We start from the raw sequence: 20,319 nt of genomic DNA on the forward strand, positions 1-20,319 counted from the left end.
CATCAGAAGCGTCGGGATCAGAATTTGTGGGGTCAGTATAAACGCCATCCTCATCAGATGAGGAGTCTGGGACGTTGGTGGATTGTGAGGAAGTAATGGCCCGCTTAGAGGACCCCTTGGTCTTAGTCGGGCGAGGGTTAGACTTCTGAGTAGTCAGTGATTGGTTCAATTGCTGTAACTGAGCAGACAGTTGATCTGCCCATGGCAGGTTAACCACGGGGACCATAAGCGGTTGTACCGGCACAGGAGGTCCCATAGGGGGCGTTAGTCTAGTTACTAGCGTATTCAATAGCGTGGAGAATGTAGCCCAAGGTGGGTCATTTTTAACCCCCGTTGCTACAGTCCCACTTGGGGGTAAGGATCCCCCAGAACCTGAACCCTCAGCTGCTATGTTTTCCTCAAATGTGTCTGCAGCGTCACCAATACGCAATGTGGGATCAGCCCCAGCACCATTGCCCTTTGTAGCTGACATATCCGAAAGCTCAATGCAAGGCAACACAGTACAATATCAGCAGCACAATACCTGACAAGAACCCCATGTGTAGTGTATCAACACAAACAGGGAATTCAAGAGGTATATCGTGACTAAAAATCACAGAAAAATACACACTGAGTATATCCTGTGAACTACCTATATTAAATGATAAACCTGACGCACTTAACCCCCTCAGGTTATAGAATATAGGGATAGCAATCTGAGTGAGATACACAAAATGGTGGTCACACAGCAGCTATATGCACACACACATAGTCACATTGTACAATGGAGAAATTATGACATGCAATAAAACTGCACTGGACTAGCAATACAGAGTAGTACTATGTATAGCTATACATTCAATAAATATAACAATGCACAGTAAAGACTGGATGTATATCACAGGGTACTTGTACTATATAAACCTGACTAAATGCACTCTTTCTTAACTAACACTGTAAGCAGACATGTAGAATACTCAAGTGTCCTGTAAAATGCACAGCGCTGACATGCAGGCGGCTTTACAGGGGAGGATTTGCCCAAACAGTCCCAGGATCAGCTCAGCTTGTCCTAATAGTGCCCAAATGCCGACAGGGAGTGAGGGAGAGAGAGATATGCAGCTCCAGGGCGGGAACATTTACTCTAAATGGCGCCCTGGGGCTGGGGGAGGGGCTACAGGTCAAAGTGTTATCCCCCTGCAGGACTTTACCACCGGGTACTGTGGACTTATATAAACGGTTTGTGAGAGAAAACAGACCTGTGCCCTCGCCCTGGTGGTCTAGTGGGGTCCCTGTACTACCACAGTGTTCACGCCAGCGCGCGCGGCCCGCCTCCCACCGGCCGTGCAGGATCGAGATTTACAGCGGGTCCCGCCGGGGGGACCCACTTACCTCCTCCCTGAGTGTGGCCACGCGATCCAGGAGAACAGCGGTCATGTGTGTGACTAACAGCAAGAAAAACCGGAGCCTCCGCTGTAAGTACCTGGCAACCAGGGCGCAGGAGTAAACTGCGCCGCTGGGGGAGGTGATGGAGCTGCAGCAGGAAATGTCTGACTGACATTAACACAGACAGTGCCTCTTCTGCAGCCCTTGAAGTCTTAATTTTTCTTTTAAAAGCTTCTTCCCAGGGCTGCTGGAGCAGCCCCCCTGTTGTATGCCTGCTTACTGCATGGCACCAACTACAAAACTGAGCTCCTGTGCATGGAGGCGGGGTTATAGAGGAGGCGGTGCTATGCATTCTGGGAACAGTCAAAGCTTTGAGCCTGTTGGTGCCTCGGATCAAGATCCTACTCTACACCCCAATGTCATTCCCTGTGGAGCACAGTGTACCCCGCAGCAGAAAGTAATTTATCAGTATTCATCAAACTTTGAGGAAGTCAGAATGGCGTTTTGCAGTTGTCCGGATGAAACGCGTCGCCCATCTTTGTATTGATCTTATCAGCTGGTGACAAGCTATGTCCAGAAACACAGTAATGGACAAACGGAGATCAGCCTTTATTCCTTATTGGCTTGTATGTATGTTTGTTTAAAAATAATCTATATTTTGGACTTATTACACTATGGGGTAAATTTACTAAGATGGGAATTCTATTTAAGATGGGATGTTGCCCATAGCAACCAATAAGATTTTACTTCTCTTTTAACTAGCACCTTCTAGAAGATAATACCTGGAATCTGATTGGTTGCTATGGACAACATTCCATCTTAAATATACCTCCCATCTTAGTAAATTTACCCCTATGTCTCTGCCTCTTATACTTTATTGAGAAACTCCAGAAAGAAGGTGAGAGGACTCTAAAAAGAGCCGATATTGCTCTTGGTTAAGATAAGCATATGCTTTATCTAGTACAGGGACATTTTTGTCACTTATTGTGTCTCCTATCACATGTGTACAGAGCTGCCATAAGAAATTGTGGGGCCCGGTACCGAAGAAATAGGCAGGGCCCCCATGGGGGGGGGCCCTGCCTATTTCGTGGGCGGAGCTGTGAGATATGGGCAGAGCTGTGGAAATGTGGGTGGAGCTAAAGCGGGAGTTGGACATCAGAATATATAAATAAGTACATATGTGTGTGTATATATCTATCTATCTATCTATACACATATATACATACACTCACAAAATGAAGGAAACATAGGCAGTGACAATAGGCTGACTGTTGTAAGCACAACATATTTGTGCCCCATGACTGCTGTTGCCACCTATGTTTGTTTTATTGTATGTTCTATATAAGGAAAACCGGATTTTGGTTACCTACTGGTAAATCCTTTTCTCGTAGTCCGTAGAGGATGCTGGGGTCCATATTAGTACCATGGGTATAGACGGGTCCACCAGGAGCCACTGGCACTTTAAGAGTTTAATAGCGTGGGCTGGCTCCTCCCTCTATGCCCCTACTACCAGACTCAGTCTAGATAATGTGCCCGACGAGACGACATACTTCGAGAGAAGGAATTACACAGATAGTGGCGAGATTCATACCAGCTCACACAACAGACAAATCCGTCTAACATGCCGGAACAATTCAGCAACGGCTGAAAAAGGAAATAACGCAGAACTTGCTTAGGAACCAGGCAGTACTGAACTATAAAACCAAAGCAGGAAGACGCAGCGCTGGGTGTGCGCCCAGCTTCCTCTATGGACTACGAGAAAATAAGAATTTACTTACCGATAATTCTATTTCTCGGAGTCCGTAGTGGATGCTGGGGTTCCTGAAAGGACCATGGGGAATAGCGGCTCCGCAGGAGACAGGGCACAAAAAAGTAAAGCTTTACTAGGTCAGGTGGTGTGCACTGGCTCCTCCCCCCATGACCCTCCTCCAGACTCCAGTTAGGTACTGTGCCCGGACGAGCATACACAATAAGGGAGGCATTTTGAATCCCGGGTAAGACTCATACCAGCCACACCAATCACACCGTACAACTTGTGATCTAAACCCAGTTAACAGTATGACAACAGAAAGGGCCTCTTAAAGATGGCTCCTTAACAATAACCCGAATTAGTTAACAATAACTATGTACAAGTATTGCAGATAATCCGCACTTGGGATGGGCGCCCAGCATCCACTACGGACTCCGAGAAATAGAATTATCGGTAAGTAAATTCTTATTTTCTCTATCGTCCTAAGTGGATGCTGGGGTTCCTGAAAGGACCATGGGGATTATACCAAAGCTCCCAAACGGGCGGGAGAGTGCGGATGACTCTGCAGCACCGAATGAGAGAACTCCAGGTCCTCCTTTGCCAGGGTATCAAATTTGTAAAATTTTACAAACGTGTTCTCCCCCGACCACGTAGCTGCTCGGCAGAGTTGTAATGCCGAGACCCCTCGGGCAGCCGCCCAAGATGAGCCCACCTTCCTTGTGGAGTGGGCTTTTACAGTTTTAGGCTGTGGCAGGCCTGCCACAGAATGTGCAAGTTGAATTGTGTTACAAATCCAACGAGCAATCGACTGCTTAGAAGCAGGTGCGCCCAACTTGTTGGGTGCATACAATATAAACAGCGAGTCAGATTTTCTGACTCCAGCCGTCCTTGCAATGTATATTTTTAAGGCTCTGACAACGTCCAACACTTTGGAGTCCTCCAAGTCGCTAGTGGCCGCAGGCACCACAATAGGTTGGTTCAGATGAAATGCTGATACCACTTTAGGGAGAAAATGCGGACGAGTCCGCAGTTCTGCCCTATCCGAATGGAAGATTAGATAAGGACTTTTATAAGATAAAGCCGCCAATTCAGATACTCTCCTGGCAGAGGCCAGGGCTAGTAACATAGTCACTTTCAATGTGAGATATTTCAAATCCACCTTTTTCAATGGTTCAAACCAATGGGATTTGAGGAAATCTAAAACTACATTTAGATCCCACGGTGCCACCGGAGGCACCACAGGAGGCTGTATATGCAGTACTCCCTTGACAAAAGTCTGGACCTCAGGGACAGAGGCCAATTCTTTTTGGAAGAATATTGACAGGGCCGAAATTTGAACCTTAATGGATCCCAATTTGAGACCCATAGATAATCCTGATTGCAGGAAATGTAGGAAACGACCCAGTTGGAATTCCTCCGTCGGAACCCTCCGATCCTCGCACCACGCTACATATTTTCGCCAAATGCGGTGATAATGTTTCACGGTGACTTCCTTCCGTGCCTTAATCAAGGTAGGAATGACTTCTTCTGGAATGCCTTTCCCTTTTAGGATCTGGCGTTCAACCGCCATGCCGTCAAACGCAGCCGCGGTAAGTCTTGAAAAAGACAGGGACCCTGCTGTAGCAGGTCCCTTCTCAGAGGTAGAGGCCACGGTTCGTCCGTGAGCATCTCTTGAAGTTCCGGATACCAAGTCCTTCTCGGCCAATCCGGAACCACTAGTATTGTTCTTACTCTTCTTTGCCGTATGATCTTCAATACCTTTGGTATGAGCGGCAGAGGAGGAAACACATACACTGACTGGTACACCCAAGGAGTTACCAGTGCGTCCCCAGCTATTGCCTGTGGATCTCTTGACCTGGCGCAATATTTGTCCAGTTTCTTGTTGAGGCGAGACGCCATCATGTCTACAATTGGTCTTTCCCAACGGTCTATTAACATGTTGAAGACTTCTGGATGTAGACCCCACTCTCCCGGATGAAGATCGTGTCTGCTGAGGAAGTCTGCTTCCCAGTTGTCCACGCCCGGGATGAACACTGCTGACAGTGCTATCACGTGATTCTCCGCCCAGCGAAGAATCTTGGCAGCTTCTGCCATTGCACTCCTGCTTCTTGTGCCGCCCTGCCTGTTTACATGGGCGACCGCCGTGATGTTGTCCGACTGAATCAACACCGGCTTTCCTTGCAGGAGAAGTTCCGCCTGGCTTAGAGCATTGTAGATTGCTCTTAGTTCCAGAATGTTTATGTGAAGAGACTTTTCCAGGCTCGACCACACTCCCTGGAAGTTTCTTCCTTGTGTGACTGCTCCCCAGCCTCTCAGGCTGGCGTCCGTGGTCACCAGGATCCAATCCTGAATGCCGAATCTGCGGCCTTCTAATAGGTGAGCCTTCTGCAACCACCACAGAAGTGACACCCTTGTCTTTGGTGACAGGGTTATTCGCAGGTGCATCTGCAGATGCGACCCTGACCATTTGTCCAACAGATCCCTTTGGAATATTCTTGCATGGAATCTGCCGAATGGAATTGCTTCGTAAGAAGCCACCATTTTTCCCAGGACTCTTGTGCATTGATGTACTGACACTTTTCCTGGTTTTAGGAGGTTCCTGACCAGATCGGATAACTCCTTGGCTTTTTCCTCTGGAAGGAAAACCTTTTTCTGAACCGTGTCCAGAATCATTCCTAGGAACAGCAGACGAGTTGTCGGGATTAAATGGGATTTTGGAATATTCAGAATCCACCCGTGTTGTCTTAGCACCTCTTGAGATAGTGCTAAAGCTGTCTCCAGCTGTTCTCTGGACCTTGCCCTTATTAGGAGATCGTCCAAGTATGGGATAACTAATACGCCTTTTCTTCGAAGAAGAATCATCATCTCGGCCATTACCTTGGTAAAGACCCGAGGCGCCGTGGACAATCCGAACGGCAGCGTCTGAAACTGATAGTGACAGTTTTGAACAATGAACCTGAGGTACCCCTGGTGTGCGGGGTAAATCGGAACGTGTAGATACGCATCCTTGATGTCCAAGGATACCATAAAGTCCCCTTCTTCCAGGTTCGCTATCACTGCTCTGAGTGACTCCATCTTGAACTTGAACTTTTTTATGTAGAGGTTCAAGGACTTCAGATTTAGAATAGGCCTTACCGAGCCATCCGGCTTCGGTACCACAAATAGAGTGGAATAATACCCCTTTCCTTGTTGTAATAGGGGTACTTTGACTATCACCTGCTGAGCGTACAGCTTGTGAATGGCTTCCAACACCCTCTCCCTTTCGGAAGAGACGGTTGGTAAGGCAGACTTCAGGAAACGATGAGGAGGATCCGTCTCTAATTCCAACCTGTACCCCTGAGATATTATCTGCAGGATCCAGGGGTCTACCTGCGAGTGAGCCCACTGCGCGCTGTAATTTTTGAGACGGCCCCCCACTGTCCCCGAGTCCGCTTGAGAGGCCCCAGCGTCATGCTGAGGTTTTTGCAGGAGCCGGGGAGGGCTTCTGTTCCTGGGAAGGAGCTGCCTGTTGGTGTCTCTTCCCTCTTCCTCTGCCTCGTGGCAGGTACGACAAGCCCTTTGCTCTCTTATTTTTGTAGGAGCGAAAAGGCTGCGGTTGAAAGGTCGGTGCCTTTCTCTGTTGGGGAGTGACTTGAGGTAAAAAAGTGGATTTCCCGGCAGTAGCCGTGGCCACCAAGTCTGATAGACCAACTCCAAATAACTCCTCCCCTTTATACGGCAAAACCTCCATGTGACGTTTTGAATCCGCATCGCCTGTCCACTGTCGTGTCCATAAGGCTCTTCTGGCTGAAATGGACATAGCACTCACCCGAGATGCCAGTGTGCAAATATCCCTCTGTGCATCACGCATATAGATAAATGCATCCTTTATTTGTTCTAACGACAGTAAAACATTGTCCCTATCTAGGGTATCAATATTTTCAATCAGGGATTCTGACCAAACTACTCCAGCACTGCACATCCAGGCAGTTGCTATAGCTGGTCGTAGTATAACACCTGCATGTGTGTATATATTCTTTTGAATAACTTCCATCTTTCTATCTGATGGATCCTTAAGTGCGGCCGTCTCAGGAGAGGGTAACGCCACTTGTTTGGATAAGCGTGTGAGCGCCTTGTCCACCTTAGGGGGTGTTTCCCAGCGCGCCCTAACCTCTGGCGGGAAAGGGTATAATGCCAATAACTTTTTTGAAATTATCAACTTTTTATCAGGAGCAACCCACGCTTCATTACACACGTCATTTAATTCTTCTGATTCAGGAAAAACTGTTTGTAGTTTTTTCACACCATACATAATACCCTGTTTTACGGTATCTGTAGTATCAGCTAAATGTAACGTCTCCTTCATTGCCAAAATCATATAACGTGTGGCCCTACTGGAAAATACGTTTGAATTTCTACCGTCGTCACTGGAATCAGTGCCCGTGTCTGGGTCTGTGTCGACCGACTGAGGCAAAGGGCGTTTTACAGCCCCTGACGGTGTTTGAGGCGCCTGGACAGGCATTAATTGATTGTCCGGCCGCCTCATGTCCTCAACTGACTGTTTAAGGGAAGATAAACCATCACGTAATTCCACAAATAAAGGCATCCATTCTGGTGTCGACCCCCTGGGGGGTGACATCTGCATATTTGGCAATTGCTCCGCCTCCACACCAATATCGTCCTCATACATGTCGACACCACGTACCGACACACACCGCAAACTCACAGGGAATGCTCTAATGAAGACAGGACCCACTAGCCCTTTTGGGGAGACAGAGGGAGAGTCTGCCAGCACACACCACAAAGCGCTATATATACAAGGGATATCCTTATATTAAGTGCTCCCTTATAGCTGCTTTAATATATATATATATAGCCATTAATGTGCCCCCCCTCTCTGTTTTACCCTGTTTCTGTAGTGCAGTGCAGGGGAGAGACCTGGGAGCCGTTCTGACCAGCGGAGCTGTGACAGAAAATGGCGCCGTGTGCTGAGGAGATAGGCCCCGCCCCTTTTTCGGCGGGTTCTTCTCCCGCTATTTTTCCAGTCAGGCAGGGGTTAAATATCTCCATATAGCCCCTATGGGCTATATGTGAGGTATTTTTAGCCTTGTATAAGGTTTATATTTGCCTCTCAGAGCGCCCCCCCCCAGCGCTCTGCACCCTCAGTGACTGCCCAGTGAAGTGTGCTGAGAGGAAAATGGCGCACAGCTGCAGTGCTGTGCGCTACCTTATGAAGACTGAGGAGTCTTCAGCCGCCGGTTTCCGGACCTCTTCACGCTTCAGCATCTGCAAGGGGGTCGGCGGCGCGGCTCCGGGACCGGACTCCACGGCTGGGCCTGTGTTCGATCCCTCTGGAGCTAATGGTGTCCAGTAGCCAAGCAGCAAATCCACTCTGCATGCAGGTGAGTTTACTACTTTCCCCCTAAGTCCCACGTTGCAGTGATCCTGTTGCCAGCAGGACTCACTGTAAAGAAAAAAACCTAAACTAAACTTTCTCTAAGCAGCTCTTTAGGAGAGCCACCTAGATTGCACCCTTCTCGTTCGGGCACAAAATCTAACTGGAGTCTGGAGGAGGGTCATGGGGGGAGGAGCCAGTGCACACCACCTGACCTAGTAAAGCTTTACTTTTTTGTGCCCTGTCTCCTGCGGAGCCGCTATTCCCCATGGTCCTTTCAGGAACCCCAGCATCCACTTAGGACGATAGAGAAAAGGATTTACCGGTAGGTAACCAAAATCCTATTTTCTCTTACGCCCTAGAGGATGCTGGGGTCCATATTAGTACCATGGGGATGTACCAAAGCTCCCAGTACGGGAGGGAGAGCGCGGAGGCTCCTGCAACACTGCTTGACCAAACTTCAGGTCAACAGAGGCCAAAATATTGAACTTGTAAAACTTGGCAAACGTGTTCGACCCAGACCAAGTAGCCGCTCGGCAGAGTTGTACAGCAGACACACCCCGGGCAGCCGCCCAGGAAGAGCCCACTTTACGAGTAGAGTGGGCCTTTACAGATTTAGGACACGGCAATCCTGCCGTGGAATAAGCATGTTGGATAGTGAATCTGATCCAGTGTGAAATTGACTGCTTAGAAGCAGGACACCCAATTTTCTTGGGATCATAGAGGACAAATAGAGAGTCACTTTTCCTATGACGAGCTGTCCTCTTCACATAAATCTTCAAGGTCCTCACCACAGCCAAGGCCTTTGAAGTAATTGAGGAGTCAGTAGCCACTGGCACCACAATAGATTGGTTGATATGGAAAGCCAACACAACCTTAGGCAGGAACTGTGGACGAGTCCTAAGGTCCGCCCTGCCTTCGTGGAAGATCAGATAGGGGCTTTTACAAGACAAAGCCCCCAATTCCAGCACGCGTCGCGCAGAAGCCAAGTCCAACAAAGTGACTGCCTTCCACGTAAGAAACTTGAGATCGGCCTCCTGTAGAGGCTCAAACCAAGCAGATTGCAGGAACAGAAAGGAAATACCGATCAACTGCATTAAAGCAGAGGCTGGGGTAAGCACTGCACTAGACTGTCTAAATAGCGGTATAAGCTTAATTGTCATCGTGCTGTGCATTGAACTGCGCTTATTAAGCTGCCCGAGAAAAGCCTCTTAAATATTGGATGATAATACTGGGAGCAGAAAGTTGTTAAGTGGACAATACAAATGTGAACTGCTTACTATATTTACACTACGGATGGACTCTCAAATCTTTAAAACATCTAATGAGCTCATATGTTCAAATAGCCCACATGTGGAGCTTACTTTAAGGAGCTTCCTATAATCATAAGTGCTACATCACCATCTGAAGCACAGGTGGATACATTGTTTCAGGGGAGCTTTTGAGTGTGCTATTCATTTGCTACTATTTTAAATCTAAGCTATTAAGGTTTGGTACATAATATTAGTTATATTTTCAAGCCACAGGATACTTGGGTTTATTCACTATATTGTGATAAATATTTTTTAATAAATTGTATAATACTTTCAACGACAGCGCTTCTCTGTGTTCACCATTTTTATGATATTTTTTGAGGCTCAGCACCTCAATTTGTGAAGCTGCAGTCAGTGATAAGTTGTCTCATAGCCATTATACTAGCACTCATTTGTTTTATTTTCCGTGTGAGATTACAGGAACTGCAACACCACATCAAGATCCCAGGGTGCCGTTGGCGCCACAAAGGTAGGCTGGATGTGCAGAAACCCTTTCAAAAAGGTCTGAACCTCAGGGAGGACAGCCAATTGTTTTTGGAAGAAAATGGACAAAGCAGAGATCTGGACCTTGATGGAGGCCAATCTCAGTCCCATATCCACCCCTGCTTGCAGGAAGAGGAGAAAACGTCCAAGTTGAAACTCCACCGCAGGAAATTTCTTGGACTCACACCAAGAAACATACTTTTTCCAAATGCGATGGTAAAGTTTAGACGTTACCCCCTTCCTAGCCTGTATCAGGGTAGGAATGACCTCACTCGGGATACCCTTCCGAGCTAAGATCTGGCGTTCAACCGCCATGCCGTCAAACGTAGCCGTGGTAAGTCTTGATAAGCGAACGGCCCCTGCAGTAGCAGATCCTCCCGAAGAGGCAATGGCCTTGGATCTTCCAGCAGAAGATCCAGTAGATCCGCGTACCAAGCCCTCCTTGGCCAGTCCGGAGCAATGAAGAATGCCAGAACCTTTGTTCTTCTTACTCGTTGAAGAACCTTTGGTATCAGAGAAAGTGGAGGGAACACATACACTGACGGGAACACCCACGGTGCCTGTGGGTCTTTCGACCTGGAACAGTACCTCCGTAGCTTCTTGTTGAGGCGGGAGGCCATCATGTCTATGTGAGGAACCCCCACCAACCAATTACCTCCTCGAACACCTCCGGATGGAGGCCCCACTCTCCTGGATGGAGATCGTGTCTGCTGAGGAAGTCTGCTTCCCAGTTGTCTACACCCGGAATGAAGACTGCCGACATCGCCACCGCGTGCCTTTCTGCCCAGAGGTGGATTTTTTACACCTCTGACATGGCAGCCCTGCTCTTCGTTTCGCCTTGTCGGTTTATGTAGGCCACTGTGGTCACGTTGTCCGACTGCACCTGAACAGCCCGATTCTGTAGAAGGTGTGCTGCTTGCAGAAGGGCGTTGTACACGGCCCTGAGTTCCAGAATGTTTATTGGGAGAAGGGATTCTTGATCCGACCATCTTCCCTGAAAGGTTTCCCCCCGAGCGACTGCTCCCCAACCTCTTAGACTGGCATCTGTGGTTAAAAGGATCCAGTCTTGAATTCCAAGACTTCGGCCTTCCAGAAGGTGCAGAAGTTGTAGCCACCAGAGGAGTGAAATCCTGGCTTTCGGAGACAGGCGTATCCTCTTGTGCATGTGTAGGTGAGAGCCCGACCATTGGTCCAAGAGGTCCAGCTGAAAAGGTCGAGCATGAAACCTGCCGTACTGCAGATCCTCGTAGGCAACCATCTTCCCCAGAAGGCGTATGCATTGATGAGCCGATACCCGGGTAGGCTTTAAGACACCCCGGACCATTGTTTGAATCACCAACGCTTTCTCCACCGGAAGAAATACCCTCTGCACTTCCGTTTCGAGGATCATTCCCAGGAAAGACAGCCTCCTTGTCGGCTCCAGATGAGACTTCGAAGGTTCAGGATCCAGCCGTGCTTCCTGAGCAGCTGTGTCGTGAGCGCGATGGATCGCAACAACCTCTCCCTGGACGACGCCTTGATCACGAGATCGTCCAGATATGGAATTATGTTCACCCCCTGTCTGCGCAGGAGAACCATCATCTCCGCCATCACCTTGGTGCTGTGGATAGGCCAAACGGCAGCGCCTGGAACGGATAGTGATCGTCCAACAGTGCAAAGCCGAGATATGCCTGCTGCGGCAACCAAATGGGAATGTGGATGTAAGCATCCTTGATATCTAGAGACACCAGGAACTCCCCCTCCGTCAGTCCTGAGATGACAGCTCTCAGAGATTCCATCTTGAATTTGAACTCCCTGAGATAAGGGTTTAAAGACTTTAAGTTTAGAATAGGCCGTACCGAACCATCCGGTTTTGGTACTACAAAAAGGTTCGAATAATAACCCTTGTTCCACTGCTGAGGTGGAACTGGAACAATGACCTCTGACACCACCAGTTTTCTGATGGCCTCCCGAAGAACTGTTCTGTCTGCCAGCAGAACTGTCAAGCCTGACTTGAAGAAACGGTGAGGTGGGGGGTTTTGAAACTCCAGTCTGTACCCCCTGGACACTATATCCAGTATCCAGGGGTCCAGGCCAGACGACACCCAGACGTGGCTGAACTGCCGGAGTCTTGCCCCCACCTGACCCGCCTCCAGGCCTAGCAGTCCACCGTCATGCAGAGGACTTAGGGGTATCAGAAGCGGGCTTCTGGGTTTGGGAACCTGTGGGAGCAGGTTTCTTTCCTTTGGCACGACCACCTCTGAAGAAGGTGTTCGAAGGCTTGTTAATTCTAGGCCTCGCGGGCCGAAAGGACTGTGACGTGGCTGGTGTAAAAGGCTTCTTCATAGCCGGTGCAGCTGAGGGGAGAAAAGGAGACTTACCCGCTGTAGCCGTGGCAATCCACGCATCCAGCACCTCCCCAAAGAGAGTCTGACCAGTATAGGGTAGGCCCTCCACGCTCTTCCTGGATTCCGCGTCCACAGACCATTGGCGCAGCCAGAGACCCCTGCGAGCAGACACAGACATGGAGGAGATCCCTGCAGCCATGGAACCCAGGTCCTTCATGGAATCCACCAGGAACCCTGCAGAATCCTGAATATGGCGTAAAAAATACATCAACGTCACCTTTATCCAGCGAATTCGACTCCTCCTGCAGAGTGATTGACCACCTGGCAATAGCTTTTGCAATCCAAGCACAGGCTATAGTAGGCCGTAATATAGCCCCGGAAGCCGTGTAAATGGATTTAAGCATAGCATCCACCTTACGATCTGCCGGGTCCTTCAACGCGGTAGATCCCGGGACTGGTAAAACCACCTGTTTTAACAGCCTGGAGAAGAGGCGTCAACGATCGGCAGAGACTCCCACTTCTTTCTATCTTCCTCCGGGAAGGGAAAAGCAACCAAGACCCTCTTAGAGATCTGAAATTTCTTTTCCGGAGTTTCCCAGGCTTTTTCAAATATAGCGTTTAATTCTTTGGATGCCGGGAAGGTGAGAGGGGGGTCTTCTTATTATCTGTAAATAAGGCCACCACCACCTGTTCAGGAGCTGTGTCAGAAATATGTTAAAATATCCCTCACAGCATCAATCATCAACTACACCCCCCTAGCAAGTGATGCTGTCCCCCTCGACACATCCCTGTCACCGTCTGCAGTGTCAGAGTCGGTGTCCGTGTCATCCTGCGTAAGCAATGCAAGCGCACATTCTTGAGAATGTACCGCAGGGGATCCCGAGGAAGCAGTATCAGACCACACAACCATAGAGGATTGTAGGATCTGAGTGGCATGCTCAGTCCTAGCAACCCTGTCAGAAATCTGAGAAATAGCCCCCCTCAGAGAGACTAACCCATTCTGGCTCTCTAGCAGGGATCTGCACTACATCAGTGCAATCCTGATTACATGGTATGGAGTCTTCCTGGGAAGACAAATACTCTGCAGCATATGAAACAGTCTCCCTAGACATGTTGTCACACACACCAAACATCCCACAAACACACAGGGTATTCACTAGACAAAGTTTCCCCCCAAGAAATGGCAGAGAGACACAGAGATTGGAGCCAACCCACATGCAGCGCTATTAAAGGTATAGAGAGACCCCAACCTGCGCTGACTGTGTCCCTTTATAGGTGACACAGCCTATAACACTGCCTTCCCCCCCTTCTATAACCCCCTGGTACCGTACAGATAGCTGGAGTTGCACTGGAGGGACCTGCACATCCACTAGTAGTGATTGCATGCAGGAAAATGGCGCTGAACGCTGCCTGGTCTGCTCTGAGGAGAAGCTCCGCCCCTTCAATGACGCCGTCTTCCCGCTCTTGAAGATTATACTGGCCTGAGGAATTTTGTGCTGGCTGAGATCCGCGGACCCCGACAGGCTGGAAATGGTCAGTGTAGGGTACCTTGCCGGGTCAGGGCGCTCCTTGCAGTACCGCTGAGCCGTCCGGGAGCGCAGTTAATACTGCGCTCCCACCCTTAAGCCGCCCTCTTCAAACTGACCCCCCCCCCCGCTTGTAAGGGGGGACAGTGACTAACTCGCCACACTTCAGCTCAGTGAGGGGGTGGCGGCTGGCTGCCGGAGTGAGCGTTCCCCTGTAGCGGGGTCCGATCTGTCCCCTCTCTGGAGCTCAATGTCCAGTCAGCGGAGGCAGTGGCTCAAGACCCCGCAGGGCGGACACTGATCCCCCTCCCTCAGTCCCTCGATGCAGGGAGGCTGTTGCCAGCAGCCTCCCTGCAAAAAAACAAACTCTAAAATAAATTTTTCTAAAGAAGCTCTGTAGAGCTCCCCTAGCTGTGACCGGCTCCTCCGGGCACATTTTCTAAACTGAGTCTGGTAGGAGGGGCATAGAGGGAGGAGCCAGCTCACACTATTAAACTCTTAAAGTGCCAATGGCTCCTGGTGGACCAGTCTATACCCCATGGTACTAATATGGACCCCAGCATCCTCTAGGACGTAAGAGAAACTGAATTATGGAGTCCACCAGGTAACATTATTGTTTTGAGTGCTGGCCAACAAATATATATTTATATGTCCATTTATATTCCATTAAATTTTTTAAAAAAAAGTGTAATTATCAGACCTCAGATCAATGTGGGGCGACCAAATAAAAAGATAACTATACTCACCTGCTGGGTAAGCTGCCTTCTGCCCTGCCATCACAGTGCTATGCTTACAGCTTCATGCGTTCTGATTGGTGGACAGCTCCAGCCATCCACCAATCAGTGTGTGGAAACATCCCACCACTGTGATTGGTGGATAGACAGAGCCATTCACTAATCAGCATCAAGGCTCTGTAGCCACACAGAGCGGACGTCACTGCAGTTTTTGCCAATTAAAATATGCAGCATGTCTATATTCTGTGTGTGACCGTGCCTGTATCTGCATATGAAATAATAAGTTACAGTGCATACACACTGGGTGTTTTTACCCAGCGTGTATGCACAGCGATGATCGTGAACATCGCTGGCAGGAAAATAGCTCAGTGCATACACACTGAACTATATTCCCTGTGTGCAGCGATGTTCACATGGGGGGGGGTTTGAGAGACTGTGGAAAGTGCTTCACTCGGCTGTTCTGACAGCCCAACGGACGGTGGCGGCCAGCGATGATGCGTGAGTGCGCATCAGCGCTCACCGTCCTCCCATACACACTGGCCGAGATTGAGCTCAAAGCAGCTCAAAATGCCAAAAGTGAGCTACTTTGAGCTCAAAATCGCCCAGTGTGTAATGTAGCACTGAGTATGCAGATACAGCCGCAGATCCATACAGAATATAGACATGCAACATACCATTTTAATCAGCATAAGCTGCTTGTGCGTCATTCTCACACAGCGATGTAAGACTCATTTTGTGCAAAAAATAGACGCTAGATGCTAACGGAGTTGCACGGGACCTGTCAGCTCACTCACGTCAGACATCTCCCACTACGTATGACAACACATCTGAATATAGATAAGACAGTCCAAATCGATCGGCACGCCTAATAATAAATTCCAAACACCTTGGTGCCTTTGCCCCAATTGTATAAACTCCACAGAAAAAAACAGCACCGCGTTTAGTAAAGTAAATCTTATATAACAAAAAAGACGCGTGGGGGCTACCAGGGGTTACAAAACAATTAAGCATGAAAGAGGGTCCGAAAACCCTTTCACATACAAAATGTATTGTAGAATGTCACAGGGTGTGCTTATATTAGCAATAACTGTTTACCAACCTCTGGTGCAATATAATCTGGGGTTCCGCAGAATGTGCTGGCTTTATTATCTGCAAATACATTTTCTTTGCACATCCCAAAATCTGCAATCTTGATGTGACCATCCTTGTCCAACATCACGTTGTCCAACTTGAGATCCCTACAGTGAAATAACATTGTGATTTCTGTGCAACCTTACCATAATGGATGATTATTATTACTATAGCCTTCATTTCTAATGACTTGTGCTATGCTTGACCTTAGCGGATTTGTCAACATTTAAGGAGAGGAGCAACATTTTTAAACATTCACTGTTAGTTGTACATGTGGTTCCTAGCCCACTTCTGTAGTATAGCCACTTGTGGTTCCCAGTCCACGTCTGTAGTATAGCCGTTTGTGGTTCCTAGCCCACGTCTGTAGTATTGCCGCTTGCGGTTCCTAGCCCACGTCTGTAGTATAGTCCCTTGTGGTTCCTAGTCCACGTCTGTAGTATTGCCGCTTGTGGTTCCTAGTCCACGTCTGTAGTATAGCCACTTGTGGTTCCTAGTCCACGTCTGTAGTATTGCCCCTTGTGGTTCCTAGCCCACGTCTGTAATATAGCCGCTTGTAGTTCCTAGCCCACATCTGTAGTATAGCCGCTTGTGGTTCCTAGTCCACGTCTGTATTATAGCCACTTATGGTTCCTAGTCCACGTCTGTAGTATAGCCCCTTGTGGTTCCTGGCCCACGTCTGTAGTATAGCCACTTGTGGTTCCTAGCCCATGTCTGTAGTATAGCCATTTGTGGTACTTTTGATTAATCTTTATGTTAACAGATAAAAACAAAATGACCTCTAGATATAGCTGGATTTATATTTTTAACATAAAAATGCTGCTAAATAGGTCTCCTTTTCAGGAAAGCATTTATAGGCATATTTTATTATATACTAACAAGGCTCTTATCAGTACTGGCCCCCAAAATTTGGTTGAGTGGGTGGAAGATTAAAAAAAAATATTTTGTGCAAGAGACAAAAGAGGAGGAACAAAAAGCCTTTGTAGGGCATTCTTAGTTTGCTGTATTATAGTATTAAAAAATACCAAAATATTGGTTAGAAAACTATGTGATGAGCTATCAAAAAATAAGATTTTACTTACCGGTAAATCTATTTCTCGTAGTCCGTAGTGGATGCTGGGGACTCCGTAAGGACCATGGGGAATAGTGGGCTCCGCAGGAGACTGGGCACTCTAAAGAAAGATTTAGTACTATCTGGTGTGCACTGGCTCCTCCCTCTATGCCCCTCCTCCAGACCTCAGTTAAGGAAACTGTGCCCGGAAGAGCAGACATTATAAGGAAAGGATTTTGGAATCTCGGGTAAGACTCATACCAGCCACACCGTACAACTTGTGATACACTTATCCAGTCAACAGTATGAACAACAACAGGGCATCAACAATGGATGCCAACATAACATAACCCAATATTAAGCAATAACTATGTACACGTATTGCAGAAAGTCCGCACTTGGGACGGGCGCCCAGCATCCACTACGGACTACGAGAAACAGATTTACCGGTAAGTAAAATCTTATTTTCTCTGACGTCCTAGTGGATGCTGGGGACTACGTAAGGAACATGGGGATTATACCAAAGCTCCCAAATGGGCGGGAGAGTGCGGATGACTCTGCAGCACCGAATGGGCAAACTCAAGGTCCTCCTCAGCCAGGGTATCAAACTTGTAGAATTTTGCAAATGTGTTTGAACCCGACCAAGAAGTATCTCGGCAAAGCTGTAATGCCGAGACCCCTCAGGCAGCCGCCCAAGAAGAGCCCACCTTCCTTGTGGAATGGGCTTTCACTGATTTTGGATGCGGCAATCCAGCCGCAGAATGAGCCTGCTGAATCGTGTTACAGATCCAGCGGGCAACGGTTTGCTTTGAAGCAGGAGCACCCAACTTGTTGGGGGCATACAGGATAAACAGCGAGTCAGTTTTCCGGACTCCAACCGTTCGGGCTACATAAATCTTCAAAGCCCTGACTACATCAAGCAACTTGGAATCCTCCAAGTCACGAGTAGCCGTAGGCACCACAATAGGTTGGTTCAAATGAAAAGATGACACCACCTTTGGCAGAAATTAGGGACGAGTCCGCAATTCTGCCCTGTCCATATGAAAAAACAGATAGGGGCTTTTATATGACAAAGCCGCCAATTCTGACACACGCCTAGCCGAAGCTAATGCCAATAGCATGACCACCTTCCACGTGAGATACTTCAGCTCCACGGTCTTAAGTGGTTCAAACCAGTGAGATTTTAGGAAACCCAACACCACGTTGAGATCCCAAGGTGCAACTGGTGGCACAAAAGGGGGCTGAATATGCAGCACTCCCTTAACAAACGTCTGAACTTCAGGAAGAGACGCCAGTTCCTTTTGAAAGAAAATGGATAGGGCCGAAATCTGGACCTTTATGGATCCCAACTTCAAGCCCATAGTCACTCCAGACTGTAGAAAGTGCAGAAATCTGCCCAGATGGAATTCCTCTGTAGGGGCCTTCCTGGCCTCACACCAAGCAACATATTTTCGCCATATGCGGTGATAATACTTTGCGGTCACGTCCTTCCTAGCCTTAATCAGCGTAGGAATAACTTCCTCCGGAATGCCTTTTTCCGCTAGGATCCGGCGTTCAACCGCCATGCCGTCAAACGCAGCCGCGGTAAGTCTTGGAATAGGCAGGGCCCCTGTTGCAACAGGTCCTGTCTGAGAGGCAGAGGCCATGGGTCCTCTGTGAGCATTTCTTGCAATTCCGGGTACCAAGGTCTTCTTGGCCAATCCGGAACAATGAGTATTGTTCTCACTCCTCTTCCTCTTACGATTCTCAGTACCCTGGGTATGAGAGGAAGAGGAGGGTTCACATAGACCGACTGGAACACCCACGGTGTTACCAGGGCGTCCACAGCTATCGCCTGAGGGTCTCTTGACCTGGCGTAATACCGTTGCAGCTTTTTGTTGAGACGGGACGCCATCATGTCTACCTGTGGCAGTTCCCATCGACTTGTAATCTGAATGAAGACTTCTTGATGAAGTCCCCACTCTCCCGGGTGGAGGTCGTGCCTGCTGAGGAAGTCTGCTTTCCAGTTGTCCACTCCCGGAATGAACACTGCTGACAGTGCTTGTACGTGATTCTCCACCCACCGAAGAATCCTGGTGGCTTCCGCCATCGCGACTCTGCTTCTTGTGCCGCCCTGGCGGTTTACATGAGCCACTGCGGTGATGTTGTCTAACTGAATCAGCACCGGTTGGTTGCGAAGCAGGGGCTCCGCTTGACTCAGGGCGTTGAATATGGCCCTTAGTTCCAGGATATTTATGTGCAGACAAGTTTCCTGACTTGACCACAACCCTTGGAAGTTTCTTCCCTGAGTGACTGCCCCCCACCCTCGGAGGCTCGCATCCGTGGTTACCAGGACCCAGTCCTGTATGCCGAATCTGCGGCCCTCGAGAAGGTGAGCACTCTGTAGCCACCACAGAAGAGACACCCTGGCCCTGGGGGACAGGGTGATCAGCCGATGCATCTGAAGATGCGATCCGGACCATTTGTCCAACAGATCCTATTGAAAGATCCTCGCATGGAACCTGCCGAAGGGAATGGCTTTGTACGACGCCACCATCTTTCCCAGGACTCGCGTGCAGTGATGCACCGACACCTGTTTCAGTTTTAAGAGGTCTCTGACTAGAGTCACAAGCTCTTGAGCCTTCTCCGTCGGGAGAAACACCTTCTTCTGGTCTGTGTCCAGAATCATGCCCAGAAAGGGCAGACGCGTCGTAGGAATCAGCTGCAACTTTGGGATATTCAGAATCCAGCCATGCTGTTGCAACACTTCCTGTGAGTGCGCTACGCTGATCTGCAACTGCTCCCTCGACCTCGCCTTTATGAGGAGATCGTCCAAGTATGGGATAACTGTGACTCCCTGCTTTCTCAGGATCACCATCATTTCTGCCATTACCTTGGTAAATATTCTCGGTGCCATGGAGAGCCCAAACGGCAACGTCTGGAATTGGTAATGAAAGTCTTGTACCACAAATCTGAGGTACTCCTGATGAGGCGGATAAATGGGGACATGCAAGTAAGTATCCTTGATGTCCAGAGACACGATAAAATCCCCCTCTTCCAGGCTTGCAATGACCACTCTGAGCGATTCCATTTTGAACTTGAATCTTTTCAGATAAATGTTCAGGGACTTTAAATTTAATATAGGTCTGACCGAACCGTCCGGTTTCGGTACCACAAACATTGTGGAATAGTATTCCTTCCCCTGTTGATGAAGGGGAACCTTTACCACCACCTGCTGGAGAAATAGCTTGTGAATTGCCGCTACCACTACTTCCCTTTCTATGGGGGAAGC

At 48.6% G+C, this 20,319-nt stretch overlaps 1 protein-coding gene across 2 annotated transcripts in view; it reads right to left on the reverse strand.

The window, feature by feature from the left end:
• PRKCD (protein kinase C delta) overlaps positions 1-20,319 on the reverse strand; it is a 176,467-nt gene that overhangs the window by 25,219 nt on the left and 130,929 nt on the right. For both annotated transcript variants that reach the window (XM_063940690.1, XM_063940689.1), the window contains exon 15: positions 15,969-16,107. In XM_063940690.1, coding sequence (XP_063796760.1) covers positions 15,969-16,107 — 139 coding nt within the window. The remainder of the gene's footprint in view (positions 1-15,968; positions 16,108-20,319) is intronic.

Source organism: Pseudophryne corroboree, chromosome 9 (genome assembly GCF_028390025.1).
Source record: "Pseudophryne corroboree isolate aPseCor3 chromosome 9, aPseCor3.hap2, whole genome shotgun sequence".
In the NCBI taxonomy this organism is placed as follows: Eukaryota; Metazoa; Chordata; class Amphibia; order Anura; family Myobatrachidae; genus Pseudophryne; species Pseudophryne corroboree.